The sequence below is a fragment of the Sciurus carolinensis genome, chromosome 16 (genome assembly GCF_902686445.1).
Source record: "Sciurus carolinensis chromosome 16, mSciCar1.2, whole genome shotgun sequence".
In the NCBI taxonomy this organism is placed as follows: domain Eukaryota; kingdom Metazoa; phylum Chordata; class Mammalia; order Rodentia; family Sciuridae; genus Sciurus; species Sciurus carolinensis.
In genome coordinates this window covers 52,084,592-52,101,526 of record NC_062228.1, presented here as the reverse complement: position 1 = coordinate 52,101,526, position 16,935 = coordinate 52,084,592, and the positions used below count along the sequence as shown (strand labels likewise).

The window sequence follows — 16,935 nt, the reverse complement described above, 5'->3', positions numbered from 1 at the left end:
GCAAGAGCCATCAGCAGATGCAGTCCCTTGACCTTGCCAAAATAAACCTCCTCTCTTTATAACTCACCGGTCTGTAGCATTGTGCTATTTGCAACAGAAAGTGGACTAGTTAGTATATCCCTGAATCAGTGTCCCAGATGCAGTTCAAACACTTCTCTTCCACCTGACCCAAGTCACAGAATGGAAGCCCAGAAAGAAGGATTAGAGATTACTCAGCCCGAGGACCTCTTCGTCAGTCCACAGAAGTTGGTAAAGGGGAACTGAAAAAGAGCTGTGGTACTGAGGATGGAGAGGATGCTCAGAGCCCAAAACTGGACAGAAAGAGTTTAGGGAGCTAACTCTCGTCGGCCTAGATGTAGAATTTTATTTTTTTAGAAATGATGGAGATAAAGAAAGAGCAAGAATTTTCAGAACTGGCATATTTGGACCTCAGTTTACCAGACGGTCAGTCAGGCATGCGAGAGGTTAAGGCATCCTATTTTCCATGGTTTCTCACTCTTCCTGAGCCCGTGACAATCCTGCACCAGGTCATCAGGTTCCCACGGAAGTGTGTTCAGAGAAACCCACTCCCAGGAGAGGAAGAGACCGAAATCTGCATAAAGGAGTCGATCTCAATCAAGGATGCGGGGAGAAACGGGAAGGGCAGAGAGAACAAGAAGAGACTGGGCAGGAAGGAGGTGGACAAGGGTGGGAAGCCGGGACGCCAGGGCCTGGGAGGTGTCCACAGGAGCCTCCCCCTCCCTGGGGCTGAGGATTCAGGCTTCTTTCCAGTGGGTTCGCTTTCAGGGGGCCTACCCGGGGAACTGGGCGGAAACACGAGGTTTCGGGGTCAGGACCGACCCACCCGCTGCCTGAGCCAGTTCCGCCTTGGGAGATCCTTGTGCTGCTCAGACCCCTGCAGTCCGCCAGCCTCCAGCAGACTAGACGCCTTCACCTTCACCCTCACCTGCCCGCAGGACACCTCTGGAACTCACCTTTTCCGCATCACTTCCCTCCCGCAGTGCTCACACCCACGCACACCCCTCTCCCCTCTCACGCACCGGCACCCCAAGCCTCCCACCCTCACGCAACCCCTTCCCGCCCCTTCGCACACCCCTGCACAGCGCCCTCCCGAGCACACCTTTAGTACAGCACTCGGCCTCCCTCGCAGACACGATGTCCCCACCCTCACTCACATCACCTTTGCACCTTCACACGGTCCCCAGGACCTCTAGCCTTCACCCGCCTCCCTCACCTGCCCCCGCCACGCTGTCGCGCTCTCGCGTCCCCCCTACGCGCTCCCGCCCAGCTCCCCTCCGGGTCTCGGGGCGCTCGCCCCCCGCGCTCTCTGCCCTCACCCCCCATTGTCTCGGCCTCTTCTCCGGCCCCCCCTCCCTCTCCCTCCCCTCTGGGCCCCGGCCCCGCCCCGGCCTCGGCGCCCCGCCCCCGGGCGGGCAGGGGGCGGGGCGCGGGGGGCGGGGCGGGCGGCGCGGGCGGTGCAGGTGCCGGGCCCGGAGCGAGCGGCGGCGGCGGCGGCGGCGGCACCATGGGCCGGGCCCGGCGCTTCCAGTGGCCGCTGCTGCTGCTGTGGGTGGCCGCGGCGGGGCCAGGTAGGGTCGGGGGCCGGGGTCGGCCGGCAGGGCTGGGGCGGGGGGGCGCGCCGCGGTGATAGCCCGGTCGCCGCGGGGCCGCAGAGGCCGAACAATGCGCTCGGGGCCAGGCCGGGCCCCCTCCCCGGGACAAAGCGCAGCGCGGGCCGGGAGCCGGGAGCCGCGGGCGGGGGAGGGGGCGCGGGCCCCGGCCTCCTTGCCGCAGCCCCCCCCACCCCGCACAGGCCCCGATCCCCGCGGGGACAAAGGGCCCGAGACCCCCCTCCCAACAAGCCCGCCTTCTCCCGGCCGGTCCCGCTGCCCTTCTGTCAGTCTCGCGTCCCTCTGTCGGCCCCTCTCTGGATCCCTCTGGATCCCCCCTCTCTCTCCTTGTATCCCTATCCTTGTCCTCTGTCCCTCAGTCTTGAAGTCCTGTCTCTCCTGTCTGTTTCCCTTTCTCCTTGCCTCCGGGGTTCCCCATCCCTCCATCCTGCCTTTGTCCCCCACCTTTGTCCCCTGGTCTCTGTCCCTTTTTCCTAGGTCAGTCTGCCCCCTCCCCATCCTCCCTGTTCACCCTGGTCTCTTCCCCTATTTCCTCTGCCCTCCCTCTCTGCTCCCATTTTCCATCTCTGTCCCTGTCTTGCTGTCACCCTGTTTCTCCTCCGTCCCTTTTTCTCTGTCCCTCATCTGCCCCATCCTCTTGTCTCTCTGTCCCCTATCATTTTGTCACCCATTTCTCTAGCCCCCCCATCTCCCTCCTTCTGTCTGTCCCACTGTCTACCTGTCCCCTGCCTCTGCCTCCTCTCTCTTCCCATTAAAACGTCCATCCCAGGATCCTCCATCCCCATCCTTCATTCCTGCATCTCTGATCCCTCTGTGCCCTGGAGAGGAATTGAGTCAAACAGGGCAGCCTCAAGAGCCCTGAGGGGGAAATGTCCGTGTGTGTGTGTGTGTGTGTGTGTGTGTGTGTGCGTGTAGGCAAGGGGGAATGGAGAACCTTGGCATGTGGGCAGACACGTGGATTCAGCAAATGCCTCCCCAAACCATCCCACCCATTCACATACCCAGGCCATGACTTACAGAGCCGGCTCCAGGATATCCAGGGAGCCATCCACACATCCTTATCACACACTGTGGGAAGCCAGAGAAAGACCCTCAAGATAGGGTCACCCTGAGCCTGGGAACAAGGTCAGGAAATGTCACCCAAAGACACTCACACTCTCATACTGTGTATGTCTCAAACCTACTATGGGTTTACCCCGCTCCCCAGCAGGTTGAGCCACTTTGGGGAGAAACAGATGATTGGATGGTGGCTGGGCAAAGCTGGAAGGCTTGGTGTTCTATAGGGATTTGGGAGAGGAATTATAACCAGGTGGCACCGGGCTGGGGACCGGCATTTAAGTTCTGGCTCTTGCCTTTGCCACAAATACCGCCCCCACTCCCGGCTTCAGTTGCCTTTTCTGTAAAGTGAGGATGTTGAACTCAGTGACCTGAAAGGGAATAATGCCTTGCTTGGATGTGAAGGGGCTTCCAGCAAGTTGAGTGCAGTGACACCTTCCTCCATCCAAGGTTTCGGGCAGAGCCTCCCTTGCCTCTGGACAAGTGTGGGTGAAGCGGATTTCCCATGCTCTGCCTTTCTTCCGTAGTCTTCTGTGGTTGCTTCTTAACTTTTGTCAGTATCTCCTTTCTTTGCAGCAGACATGCCCCAATTTCCCACATGACAGCTTTGGTACTTTAGCTGCATTTCCATCAATTTTTAATTTTCTTTATTTTTTTTTTTTTTTAGGCTGAAAACCAGTTTCATAGGCTCCTGGAACCATTGAATCCAGGAAATAAAAGAGTGTTCCTATTTAGAATGTTGACATCTTTAGGATTCTAGAATCCAGAAGTCTTTAGAACCTTGACACCTTTCGAGTTCTAGAACCTTAATGTTGTTAGCATTCCATAATCTTGACATCTTAAAAATTCTGAGACCTTGACCTGTTGAGTTCTTGGATCTTGATCTCTCTGCCATGTAGCATCTTGACCATTTGGAATCATGGGATTTGGGATTCTCTGAATCAAAATGTAGCCTCAGTTGACCACCTCCCCCATTCAAGATTGCTTTCTCCAACACCTCCAGCACTTCTGGGAAATAACTAAGCCTTGTCCTTGGTTTGATATTAAGATCACTGCTTCCTGCCTAATCCTCTCTGTAAATGTCCTCTAAATTACATGGTGCAGGGCTTTACAAGTGGAGAGCAAGCTTGGTATCATGGGAAGAACTCCAGGCTAGGAGCTAAGGAGCTGTGTCCCAGCCTCGCCCAGTCCTCACTGGTATAGTTTTGTCAGTCTCTGTCCTTCTCCGAGCCTCACTTTCCCCTTTGGTAGAGCCTGGAATCTGGAGCTGGGGCACTGGCCTCTGAGGGCCCTGCGTGCTTTCCTTTTCATCCGATATTTCTGAATGGTCTTGGCCACCAAATTTTAGAAGGCATGGGTGGTTTCCGCATTTCCCCCTTCATCTCCTCTTTCCTCTCTCACCTTACTTAACCAGCAGGAGTGGGAATGGGAGATGAAGTCTGTCTGTGCCCTTTCAAAAATGTATTTGCTCTTTCCTGGCTTATTTATCTGCTGAGAATACCAGAAGAAGGTGGTGAGATTCATGGCAAAAGGGTCTAAGATGGGCAGGAGAGAGGAAGTGAGAAAGAGATGAATCGCCTGCCCAGAGATGCACACAGGGAGAAACAGAGCCACAGGCCAGAAACTGGGCAGAACAGAAAGAAGCAACCAGATATGCAGATACCAAGAAAGAATAAAGAGGCTGTTAGGAGTTGGGGAGCCTGTGGAGGGGGAGCTTGTGATCCCGAATAATGTTTCCCTCCCAGGGTGACTCACTTTTCCCTGCTAAAGTTCTGACCAGTGATTCTGAAAACAGGGGGATCCTTCCTCATTGTGAGTCACCCCAAAGAACAGGTCCTAGGAGATTTCTATCACTGACCCCCACCCACCCCTGAGCTGGATGCTTGAGTCCCCAGCCTGGGGATGGGGGTCAGGTTCCACCATGGATTTAAAGACCTTAGACAGAGCAGGGCTTGGGCCCAGGGGTGGGTTAATGTCGTGCGAGCCTGGCCTGTCCCCGTCTTGGGGAACACAAAGGCAGCTTTCTTTCTCTGGCTTGGTGGGGGGGGTTGGAGACAGCTAGACCCGCCAGCATCCAATGGCTTGTGGCACCCGGACCCAAGCACCCTTGGTTTTAGCTCATACAGACCCCAGGCCCATGAGAACCAGGCACCCAGGCTCTTCTGCATACACCCAGTGGGACAAGGGGACAGGGGCAGAGCCTGTGCTGCTCTGGGAAGGGAGTGAACAGAGGGCACTCAGGGTGGAGGATCAGACAGGGGGTGCTCAGTGTGGGCTTGTACCCTTCCAGGAGCGGGAATTTACCCCTCAACCCCATGCCCAGGGTGAGCCTCCAGAGGACTCCCGCCTCCTTTCTGGGCGTGAGGCCTGGAATCTAGGGAGTCCCGAATATCCCTGGAACGCGGGGGCCACAGGGAAGACTTTGTGTGTGAGGCTGCTGACTCACCCCTACGCCCCCACCTGATGCTTGGGTCCCCAGAGAGGAGGGAGACAAAGAACTGAGGAAGGCAGGACTGTGATTCTGGAGGTTGAGGGCTGTGGACTTGGAATCGAAAGTTTCCAGGAAAGGAGGGGCTGGGGACCTGGACCTCTGGGCCTGACGGAGAAGGGTGGGTCCTGGGATCCCTTGGTCTGAGGGAACAGAGCTGGGTCCCGGACCCCTGGGTCTGACGGAGGAGGGGCTAGGGTTTAGACCCATGGGTCTGAGGGAGGGGCCAGGGGTTCAGACTCCGGAGTCTGAAGGAGGAGGACTGGAGCCTGGACCCCAGGGTTTGAGGGAGGAGGACTAGGGTCCGCACTCCTGGTGCTGAAGGAGGAAAGGGCTGGGAGTCCATACTTCTAGGTCTCAAGGGTGGAAGGGTACGGACTCCTGAGTCCTGAGAGAAGAAAGGACTGGGTGGGGGGCCCACTCCAGGTTTCCAAAGGAGGAGGGGCTGGGACCCTGATGCCTAGGTCCTGCGAATACAGGCGCCTTTACAAGGCTGAGCTGGGGAAGAATTGATGCTTTGTGCAAGGATGTTCGGACTCCGCCATTGATGGGGGGCTGGGGGGGTTCAATCAGGACGCAGGGATGTACCACCTCCCTAGGGGAGGAAGGAGGAAGGAGGCAAGATGCCAGGAGCCCCCTGGGGAGCGGATACAGAGAGGGTGGCAGTGACCTTCCCAGAACTGTGACCTTGAGACTCCCTTGGGTATTCGCTGACTCAGGACCCAGGAAGTGCTCCCCCCACCTCGCTTATTCTCCGTGGAAACATCCACCAGCTGTGTACTCTGGACCCCTGGCTCCTGGGTCCAGAGGGAGGAGGGGTTGGAAGCTCAGACTTCTGATTTTGAGGCGGGAGAAGGCTGGGGGCTCAGACTCCTGGGTGCTGAAGGAGGAGGGGCTGAGACCTGGACTGCTGGAGCCCAGGAGAGGAGGAGGGTGGGAGCTAGATTTCTGGGCCTAAGGGAAGAAGAGGGGGGCAGACTCCTGGGACCTGCTGGAGGAAGGGCTAGGAATCTGGACTCCCTGGTCCTGAGAAAGGAGGGGCTGGGAGCTGGATTCTGGGTCGAAGGACAGAGGATGCCGGATTCCTGGTTCCCTACCCATCACCTGCTCAGCCACTCTTTCCCAAACCCTCCCCTGTCCCTTTTTCCAGGCAACATCCCCATGACGACTCCTGGCTGTCAACACAGTTTAAAGGGCCAGTGCCCCAGTCCCAAAAGCTCAGCCCCTCTGTGACCAGAAAGTCCCGCCCCCACCACCCCCCCAGCCCCAAAAACAAAAGCTCCGGGGACATTAATATTCCAAGCACAGACACTGTTGGTTACTGACTCCTCAGGACGGGGAGGGAATAAAACAAAAGCCCCCCACCCTCACCCCATGTGCACCCTCAAGCACAGAACAGTGGATAGATTTTGGGGGGGCAGATCCAGAGGTCCCAGTGGCTCCCAGGAGATGGTGAGTTTTGTCACTGACTTGCCTGGGACCCCCCTGAGCCTCATTCTCCACATCTGTAGAATGGAGGGGCTAGCATTATACTAGCCCTGAGGTCCAGGACCCATGCAGAAGCTTCTAGATACTTCTAGAACTTGCAGGCCAGTTTTCACATGCAGGGGGTGCTCCAGGAGGACTCCCGGAGCTTCAGGCACCCAGCTAATCCCTACGAGACAGGCACTGGCATCGTTTTCATTTTACAGAGGGGGTGATCCAGACTCCAAAAGGTTAGCACACTTGCTCAAGGTCACACAGATGGCAAATGGTGGCGCTGAGGTCAACCCGGTGTTTAAGATGAGACTAATGTCGTCCTGAAGGCGCTGTGGGGCTGAAATGGGATCCCGTCAGACACAGGCCACTCTTTCAGCAAGCTCCCCAGATACTTACCAAGTGTCAGGCCTGCTCTAGGTGTCACAGTAAACCCAGTGGATCACTCTGCTGCCTTCGTGGAGTCTGTAGCGATGGGGGACAGACAGTACACCAGTGAGCAGGTCACTCAGTGACATTAACCTGGAAGATACAAACCCACAGGGAGGAACTAGAAAGTGTTCTGAAAGTGAAGGGACAGGAGTGAGGAAGGCTGCTCTGCAGAGGTGACAGCCTGGGACAGAGGGCGGGAAGGAACATTCCAGGTAGAGGAAGTGCAGTGCCAAGGCCTGGGAGTGGGAGCAAGGGCAGCACGTTCGAGGGACATGGAGGCCACTGAGTTGAGACAGGGGCCACATAGCACCTTGAAGGGCCAGGGAGGGGTTTTGATTTTATCCTAAGTGTAATGGGCAGCCCTCAGAGGGTTTGCTTTTGTTTTGGGTACCAGGGATTGAACCCAGGGGTGCTCATCTTCTGAGCCACATTCCCAGCCCTTTTTAACTTTTTTTTTTGTCATTTAGAGACAGGGTCTCCCTGAGTTGCTTAAGGCCTCACTGAGTTGCTTAGGGCCTCGCTGAGTTGCTGAGGCTGCCCTTGGATTTGTGGTCCTCCTGCTTCAGCCTCCTGAGTTGCTGGGATCACAGCTGTGTGCCACCGCACCCACCCTCAGAGGATTTTCTGTTTGTTTGGTGGTTGTGGTGCTGGGGATTGAACCCAGGATCTTGTGCAAGCTAGGCAAAGACTTTACCAAGAGCTACATTCCCTAGTCCCCTGAAGGGCTTTAAGCAGAGAGGCGACTTGATCTGACTTTTTGAGAAGTTCACTTGGCTGCTGTGTGGAACATGGCCTGGAAGGAGGCAGGCACAGGGCAGAGGGACCCCTGAGTAGGCTCTTGACGGGTCCTGGTGAGAAATGATGTTGAAGGAGGAGGAGGGCAGGAGAGGTAGATAGAGGTGAATAGATTTGGATGTTTTAGGGCAAAAGGGACATATTGCTGATGGAAAGAGAGTGTTGGGGGTGCAGAAAAGGAAGAGAATATGGATAATTTCTAGATTTTTGACCTGAGCAACTGGGTGGATGGTTGTCACATTTATTGAGGTTGTAAAAACTTGGGGAGGAAAATATTTGGGGCAAGGATTGGATATGTCAAGTTTGATGTTCCAGGAGGTGCTAGGTTGCTAGATAAGCCTCAAATAGTGGCTTAGCAAAAAAAGAAAAGAACAACAACAAAAAAATACTGAACCAAATACCCAACAAAATAGTGGTCTAGAACTATTATCCTTAAACATTAAAAAGTCCAGAAGTCAGAGTCCAGGGCTCTTGCAGCAGCTCTACACCAGAGGCCCAGACATCTTTTGGCTATTGGTTCCATCAGTCCTATTGCCCTTATCCTCATGGCACAAGATGGCTACCAGAATTCTATGCCTCACATCCTAGTTCCAGGTGGCATGACAGTGACCCAGTAGAAAAAGAATTTGTCCCCTTCTTCACCTAGCTGTAAGGGAGACAGAAATAACACTTTCTGCTGGACCATAAAATATAATCAGGGTTCTCTTACTGGACAAAATGGGAAAAAAATGGATGTTTGGACAGGAAGCAAGCAGTCTCTTGTCTGTAGAATTCATCTTTTCTACCGCTTGACCCCCAAATTAGGTTACCTATCCTCTTAACAGGAAATATCACACTTTTGATGGGATATTTCATTGATTTGTGTCTACTTCCCCATAAACCTTAAAGGCTTTCCAGGGTAGGGGCCTCATTTGACTCATCTCTGGGTATCCAGTCCCTGAAACCTACTAGTTGCTCGGTAAATACTCATTGAATGAATGAAACCGTGAAACACAATGTAAAAGACATGGATAGTTATTCAGCCTTTAAAGACAACCAAATATGATCATTTTCCTGCTTCAAAACCTCCACTGACCTTTAGGATAAAAGACTTATCATTTGCAACCCATCAGAAGCATATCCCACGCCCATGGCCAGTGCCGTACTTCACCCAGACAGCCAGGAGTGGATATATATGCTGGATATGGAATCAGAGAGACTAGGTGCAGATCCTGGCTCTGACACTCTGGCTGTGACTGTGGCCAAGTCATGTCATCTCTCTGGGCCAATTTTCTTACTTATAAAATTGGAACTAGGCCTTGAGACCCTGTGTTCAATTCCTAGCATTAATTAATTAATTATTAAAAATAGAAATGGGGAAGAATGGGGATTGAAAATAATGCATAACTTAGACAGGTATCGTGAAGATTAAATGGAAATTATGTAGGAAATGACCTTTAGCACAGGGCCTAGCACAGCAGTACCTAATAATATGCAGTAGGTGTAGTGGTTTTTCTTATTTTGGATAGGACAGTGATGGTGATGCTGCTGCTGATTATTCTTGGCTTTCTGTTTTCCCCTCTAGGCTGTTTCCTCTGATAGTGTTAGAAAACTTTCCCTCCCCCCACCCCACCTTCAGTACTAGGAATCGAACCCAGTGCTAGGCAAGTGCCCTACCTCTAAGCCACACCCCCAACCCAACATCGTCTTTCTCACCCTACACCTTGCTCCTCTGATGGATTATTCAGGGTGGGTTAACTGCTATAACTAACAGGCCAAAAATCTCAATAACTTAACAGAAAAGTGTATTTCTTGCCATGTCACAGTCCTGTATGGGAAGGTCATGGAAGACAGTCAGGGACTGGGGCTCCTTCTACCTTAACATTCTGTGTTCCTCTAAGCTCCCTAGAGTCATCTCCAGTCAGAGAGCCTGAAGGATTGTGAGGGAGATGGGTCAGGTGGGAAGAAGTGTTTCTGTCTTCCACTTACATCCCATTGGCCAGAAATCAGTCACATGGTTCCACCCAAGTACTAGGGATGCTGGGAAAAGTTTCATAGGTGTGTTATGTATCCATTAACTTTACAGTGGAATAGACCACCCAAAATTTAGTGGCTCAAAACAACAACCACTCTTTCTGTTCATGACTCTGGGTCAGCAATCTGTGCTGGGTTAGGCGAGCAGACTTCTCTTGGTCTCAACTAGGTTCATCTGTGTGGCTTTGCTCACCTGGTGTTGCAGCTGGGCTGGATGATCCAGGGTTGCCTCATGCACACAGAAGGTGGTTGGTACTGGCTGCTGGCTCACCTTCTCTGGCCATGTGGGCTCTTTCCCTAAACACGGCTAGTTGTGGCATCTTCGCCCAACAGCTCCGGGCAACAGAGGGCACAAGTGGAAGTTACAAGGCCTCTTCAGAGCCTGTTGTTTATACAATATCACTTCTAGCAAATTCTGCTTGTCAATGCAAGTCACAGGCCTGCCCAGATTCAAGGAGGTGAAATGCCTCCTTAATAGGAGGAACAACAAAGTCAGTTTGCAAAGGGCATACCTGAGAATGGGAAAAATACGATGGCCATCTTTGCAGACAAGCTACACTTGGTGCCCGAGTGTGAAAGATGGCTGTGGTGAACGCAACAGCCTCCAACACCTGTGAACACTGGCTCACTCTTTAAAATCCAGATTCAATGGCATTTTCTTCCAGAAGAAGTCTTCACAGAAGACCACCCATCTCCCTGGGCGGTTCTAGTCTCCCCTTCCTCTGTGTTCCTGGTGTGTCCTATGTTGCCACACTAGCGCATATACACTAGATCTTGCTCAGCTCCTCTAGAGAACAGATTTTCCACCCAATCCCAGACTCTAGATGGTAGGAAATGTGGGTGTAACGAACTGAAGGAGGATTGGAGGGTTGGATGGGAGAGGAAAGAAGAAAGAAGAGATTGAATTGCAGCTTTCAATGAGTCCTTGCCTCTCTGTCTCCTGGTCTAGGTTCTGGACAAGAAGTACAGACAGAGAACGTGACAGTGGCTGAGGGCGGGGTGGCAGAGATCACCTGCCGTTTGCACCAGTATGATGGGTCTATAGTTGTCATCCAGAACCCAGCCCGGCAGACCCTCTTCTTCAATGGCACCCGTGGTGAGTCCTGGGACCTGGGCTCCTGTATCCCCAAAGAAGACACAGCTGAGTCTGGAGGGAGGAAAGCGCTGGGGGGCTGCACTCCTGGCCCTGCAGGCAAGAAGGCCTGAGTAATTCCTGGGTCTCCAAGGGGATAAGTAAATGGACTCCTCAGACTCATAGGTATGGCTGGAGAAGAGGGAGAGGGCTGGACCTGGAGGGAGGTGAAAAGCTTGAGGCCAGAACTCCTTGAGCTTACTCCTTCCTCTCTCGTCTAGCCCTGAAGGACGAGCGTTTCCAGCTTGAGGAGTTCTCCCCGCGCCGGGTGAGAATCCGACTCTCAGATGCCCGCCTGGAAGATGAAGGGGGCTACTTCTGCCAGCTGTACACGGAGGATACCCACCACCAGATTGCCACGCTCACTGTACTAGGTAATGGCTTCCACCTCCTCAGACCCGTGCCCTCCTCTCTCTCCTCTGCTTCTCTCATCCTGAGACCTTCTGACTCGGTTGTTTTTAACCTCTGGACATCTGGCTCCGTTGATATGGCCGACCTTACCGGCTGGCCTTTGCATCTGACCCTAGACACCTGGTACCCTAGCTCTCTTTGGTCCCTGGGATGCCGCACTCTGGTTGCCCTGGGCCTACTTCATTGCCCCCTTAACCCCCTTCTCCCTGCGGCAGTGGCCCCGGAGAATCCAGTGGTGGAGGTCCGAGAGCAGGCCGTGGAGGGCGGTGAGGTGGAGCTCAGCTGCTTAGTTCCACGGTCGCGACCTGCCGCAGTCCTGCGCTGGTACCGGGACCGCAAAGAGCTGAAAGGTACCTGAGGCAGGTTGCTGGTGAGGGGCGGGACTTGAGAGAAGGCGGGGCTTAGGAAGGATGCTCGTTTTTATGTGGGCAGAGCCCTTAGAAAAGTGCATAGGATCTGACAGCTAGCCTTTCAATATGCAGTTATCGAATGAATTAATGTGGGAGTGAGAGAGGAAGGGACTTTGGGAAGAGGTACTGGAGCCCCTGGTTTGGGAAGGGTTTGGAGGGAAAGAGGTGGGGCCTATGGGTGGGGGCGGAGCTTGGCAAATGGCCTTTTATGATTGGTGGGGGCGGTGGGCAGAGCCGAAATCCTGGCCTGACAGTGTCTCCCGGCGTGGCGTGGCAGGAGTGAGCAGCGGCCAGGAAAATGGCAAGGTCTGGAGCGTGGCTAGCACAGTGCGGTTCCGTGTGGACCGCAAAGACGATGGCGGTATTGTCATTTGCGAGGCACAGAACCAGGCGCTGCCCTCCGGGCACAGCAAGCAGACGCAGTACGTGCTGGACGTGCAGTGTAAGTGCTCAGCTGGCAGGGTCCTGGGGGTCCCACACCAGCCACCAACCAGCATGATGGGGAAACCACTCCTCCTTCTTCCTTCTGCCTTCAGATTCTCCCACGGCCCGGATCCATGCCTCCCAGGCTGTGGTGAGGGAGGGAGACACATTGGTGCTGACCTGTGCTGTCACGGGGAACCCCAGGTGAGCTCTAGAGCCCAAGACTCCTTTCCTGAGAAGAGGGCCAGGAACACGGACACCTGAGTCTCAGGAACCAACAGCCTTAGTGAACAGGAGCTGGGTTCCAGACTTCTGGGTCCAGAAGGAGAAAAGGGCCTGGGGACTCCTACTCCTGGATCCTGAGGAAGAAGGCTGTGGAGTCCCAGGCTCCTGGGTTCTCGAGATGCAAGGAACTGGAAGGGCTAATTCCTGAGACACTGGTGACATTGAAAGCTGGACCCAGGACTTGGTTTTCCCAAAAGGAAAGGGCAAGATGACAATGGAACTTGGGACTTGCTTTTCCATAAAGGAAGGGGCTAGTGAGGAGCCTCTTAACTGGAGGTGTTAAGTCTGAGAAGCCAGACGTGGGTGCTGGCACTGGAGTCCTAACTCTGCTTGTAATTTACCCCTGCCCAGGCCAAACCAGATCCGCTGGAACCGCGGGAATGAGTCCCTCCCAGAGAGGGCTGAGGCGCTGGGGGAGACTCTAACGTTGCCTGGCCTAGTATCAGCAGATAACGGCACCTATACGTGTGAGGCGTCCAACAAACACGGCCACGCGAGGGCGCTCTACGTGCTGGTAGTCTATGGTGAGGGCAGGCCGCTGCACCCCTGGGGGTGGGGCTCAGGGCAGGGGCGGGGCTTTAGGGGCGGGGCTTGAGCAAAGACTTAGTGGGTAAGGAGCCCATAGAGTTATTACAATTTGTGGGCCAGAATGGGTTCAGATTTGGCTCTGCAGCATTCTGTTGCAGATAACTTTATGCCTTATTTTCCTTCTGGGTAAAGTGGAGACAACAGCCCCCACCTCATTAAGTTTTTAGATTTTATGAACTAACTGGATATCCCCTTCCACAAAATAAGTTATGTGTTTAGCACTTTTACTGTGCAGCAGGGATTTTGGAAGTGGTTAAGCCCTATCTGAGCACTTTAAATACCTGGAACATTTTAGACAAGGTGGGAAGAGACCTGTTCCTTGGACATTCTCAGGTGGGGTTGGGGAGCCCTCAGCGGGACTGAGGCAAAGAAAAGGGATGTGCTGTTTCTGTCCTCTGGGGGATGGAGGAGGAGGAAGGAGGGAGGGCAGGAATTGGGATCAGACTGTACAAACCAACAACTATTCTTTGAGGAAGAGATATCTGGAAAGAGGGAAATCATGAGAAGGGACTACAAGGTGGCAGTATTTCTGAGGGACAGGGTACATCAGGAGAGAGGTTAGAAGTGGTGTGTGCTTAAGAGCTTGGCAGTGATGGAATCATCCTCTGATGACCTGGGCTTGCGCCCTCTCTGGCAGATCCTGGTGCGGTGGTAGAGGCTCAGACGTCGGTTCCTTACGCCATTGTGGGCGGTATCCTGGCACTACTGGTGTTTCTGATCATATGTGTGCTAGTGGGCATGGTCTGGTGCTCTGTACGACAGAAGGGTGAGTGGGGGCGGGGCCTGGATTCAAGGAAGGGTGTGCTGGTTGTGGGACTTGGAAAGGGGCGGAGCTTAGAGCTCTAATTCAGAAGAGGGCGGGCCTAGAGGCAGTATAAGGGGGCGGGGCCTCGACCTGATTCAAAATCAGGCCGAGATTCCAAAGGGGTCTTGGTCCAGGATTCTGAAAAGGGTGATATAGAAGCCCAATTAAAGGCAGGGATTTGAATAAAACAACTTATCTTCCTGATTGCTGGATTCATTGTGAGCACAGCAAGGGTATACCACCAAGTAAAGGGCTAGGGTGGATCTTTCCATGAACTTTTGGAGTCTTCCTAATTCTGCTTTTACCTCCTTCTCTGCCACTGTTGTGCTCTTCACTGTTTGCTATTCCCTGTCTACCCCGTCCTGAATGTTCCATTTCTCCCTCTTTTCATGTTTGTCTCCCTCTCTCCATATATTTCTTTACAACTTCTGGGCCCACATATATGTCCCGCTGCCCTGGGGTCTGTCACCCCTCAGGCTCCTATCTGACCCACGAGGCCAGTGGCTTGGATGAGCAGGGAGAAGCAAGAGAAGCCTTCCTCAATGGCAGCGATGGACACAAGAGGAAAGAAGAATTCTTCATCTGACCCTACCCCCACCCCAGGCCTGGACCTAGGCTGGGGTCCCCCCACTGCCAGCTGCAAGGAACCAGCAAAGACATTTATCAGAGTCTGGGATGGTGGGCTTCTCCCCCTCACCACTAACACCTCAGACGTTTGGTCAGGGATGGGGGTGTTGGATGCCTGGCCAGAAGTGAGGGCCCAGCATTCTGGGTCCCTCTGGGGCAGGGGCCAAAGGTCCAGATCCCCCAAGTCCAGGGAGGGCAGTAGGGATTGGGTTGGGGGAAGATAACTGGGGGAAGGCCAGGGCCCTCAGGCTACAGAACCAGGTCCTGTGGGGAGGGGGTCAGATTCTGGGAACAGTGGGGTGGGCAGGGAAGGGGAACACAGATTTCTTTGGGGGTCCCAGACCCCACGCCAGCCATTGTAAGAGTTCCACAGAGCTCTGGGCACCTCTTTGCAAAGCCATGTTTGCACGGTGGGAGGAAGGGTGGGGGGAGGGTTTGGAAACAGGGATTCTGTGTCTTTGTGTCATAACTGATGGGGGCAGTGAGGGAGACAGCCCCAACCCTTATCTCCAATCTCCCTTCCCCAGGTTCCTGGGCTCCCCTTCCCTCCACCTCCTCCCCTACACCTGTCCCACCCATATTTGTCTTTCCACCCACTCCTGGGGGGGCCTTCCCCATCTCTCCTCCAGGCCCCCCGGGGAGAGGGAAAGGAGTTTGGGGGGATATGTGGTCTCTATGGTTTTATATATAATATATTAAAAAAATCAAAAATCTGTATGAAAATATCAGATTGCACCCCTCCCCCCACTCTTGGCTTTTGCCCCTTTTTCTTGTTTTAAAAAACACACACATTTTTGTACGGGGCGGGAAGGGGAACTGGGAGGGGGTTTGGCAATCCCACTAACCACCATTAAACTGAGGAGAGAACAAAGTGTTTGGGGTGGCTGTGTGTCTGTCCCTCTGACATTAGTTTTCAGGGCAACTTTGATTTGCATCTCATCCTGTCCCTGTCCTTAGCTCCCTATCACTGCTAGTTCAAGTTAAAACCCTTTAGTCTGATATCTCATTCATTTGTCTCAATTTTAGATGTATTATTTGAACTTTAGATGACAATATAACCTCTTACAAAGCAGGGTGTGTGCCTATGAAGCTAAGTAGGAGGATCATCTGAGCCCAAGAGTTCAAGGCCAGCTTGGGCAACATGAGATCCTGTCTCTTAAAAACAAAAATAACCTTTCACAATGTGCCAAATGTTGCCTCTTACAATGTGTTTCTCAAATTCTGCAGACTCCAGGGTGAATAAAACAGGCAAATGCTAGGTATTACAGGTAGTTTAGCACTAATCTGAAATTTGATCCTGTTCTAGGTACTAAGCACCTAAAGTGAAAAGGTGACTCCGTTTTTACCCTCATGAAGATTTCGTGAGGAATTAATGTCAGACTGTCATGAGGACCATTAAGGAAAAAATGTAGCTGGGCATGATGACACACAGCTACTCAGGAGGTTGGAGCAGAAGGTCAAGTTCTAGGCTGGGTTTGGCAACTAAGGGAGACCCTGTCTCAAAATAAAGAATAAAAAGGGTGGGGATGTGGATCAGGGGCTAGAGTGCTCCTGGGCTCAATTCCCAGTAACACCAAAAATAAATTTAAAAAATATGTAGAGAAAGGGGATGTGCAATACCATTTTAGCTTGTTACTATGAAAACTTCAATTATACAGCAGTAGAGCGAAAGGGCCATGAAGTCCCGTGCACCCTTTGCTCCAGTTTCAACAAACAACTCAACGCCCGTCTTGCTTTATTCATAACCTTGCCCTAATCGGAAGATGCTATTATAATCAGGGAAATCTTCTTAGATTTGATACCGTTGTTTACTGGTAGTGAGTCCTGCTTCCTCAGGTGTTGAAGTATAACACCAGAGAAGCCTGCTGAGGCGAGCGTAGAGAAAAGTAAAAGCAGACTTCTCCCTGGTGGAAGAAGGGTACCCCGAGGCGGAATCCATCTGATTGAGCAAATCTTGTCCTTTTTATAGGTTTTATTCTGCTGTTCTTTCCCCCTTATCTCTTTCCTTCCTGCCTATGTGATTAGGCCTGGTTTTGCATAAGGTGAGAAGCAATGGGCAGGGGGAGGGCCCAGGGGGCATTAATTAGCATCTCCTTGCCTGTAGTCCCTGACAAAGGCAGGTAAATTTGGTAACCAATGAGCTCTGCAGGTCCTTGACATTCCATTCTCCCAGGGCGATCTCCAACTTCCAGAGGCAGATGGCTTTCATGGCCTCCATTTCCTCGATCTGACCCGATCCCCCATTTTCACACTAACTGCCTGTCCCCAATTCTGACTTCAGATTGACAGGTGTGCCAAGATAGGAATAGTAAGCACAATTATTAAAAGATCAGAGGGAAAAGCATTTTCAGGTAAAGGGAACA

At 53.0% G+C, this 16,935-nt stretch overlaps 1 protein-coding gene across 1 annotated transcript; it reads left to right on the top strand.

Moving 5' to 3' along the window:
• The first annotated feature begins 1,455 nt into the window (after positions 1-1,455).
• Positions 1,456-15,458, top strand: Cadm4 (cell adhesion molecule 4). The gene is made up of 9 exons (XM_047528915.1): positions 1,456-1,589; positions 10,841-10,987; positions 11,245-11,397; positions 11,650-11,784; positions 12,122-12,286; positions 12,381-12,471; positions 12,904-13,076; positions 13,778-13,906; positions 14,422-15,458. Exons 1-9 carry the CDS (start codon positions 1,526-1,528, stop codon positions 14,529-14,531), a joined length of 1,167 nt encoding a protein of 388 aa, XP_047384871.1. The 5' UTR covers positions 1,456-1,525; the 3' UTR covers positions 14,532-15,458.
• The last annotated feature ends 1,477 nt before the right edge of the window (positions 15,459-16,935 follow it).

Coding starts and splice junctions, on each gene's coding strand:
- Cadm4 (XM_047528915.1), top strand. CDS start 1,526: ATGGGCCGGGCCCGGCGCTTCCAGTGGCCGCTGCTGCTGCTGTGGGTG. Junction 1,590..10,840: donor GGTGGCCGCGGCGGGGCCAG/GTAGGGTCGGGG, acceptor CTCCTGGTCTAG/GTTCTGGACAAGAAGTACAG. Junction 11,785..12,121: donor GGACCGCAAAGAGCTGAAAG/GTACCTGAGGCA, acceptor GTGGCGTGGCAG/GAGTGAGCAGCGGCCAGGAA.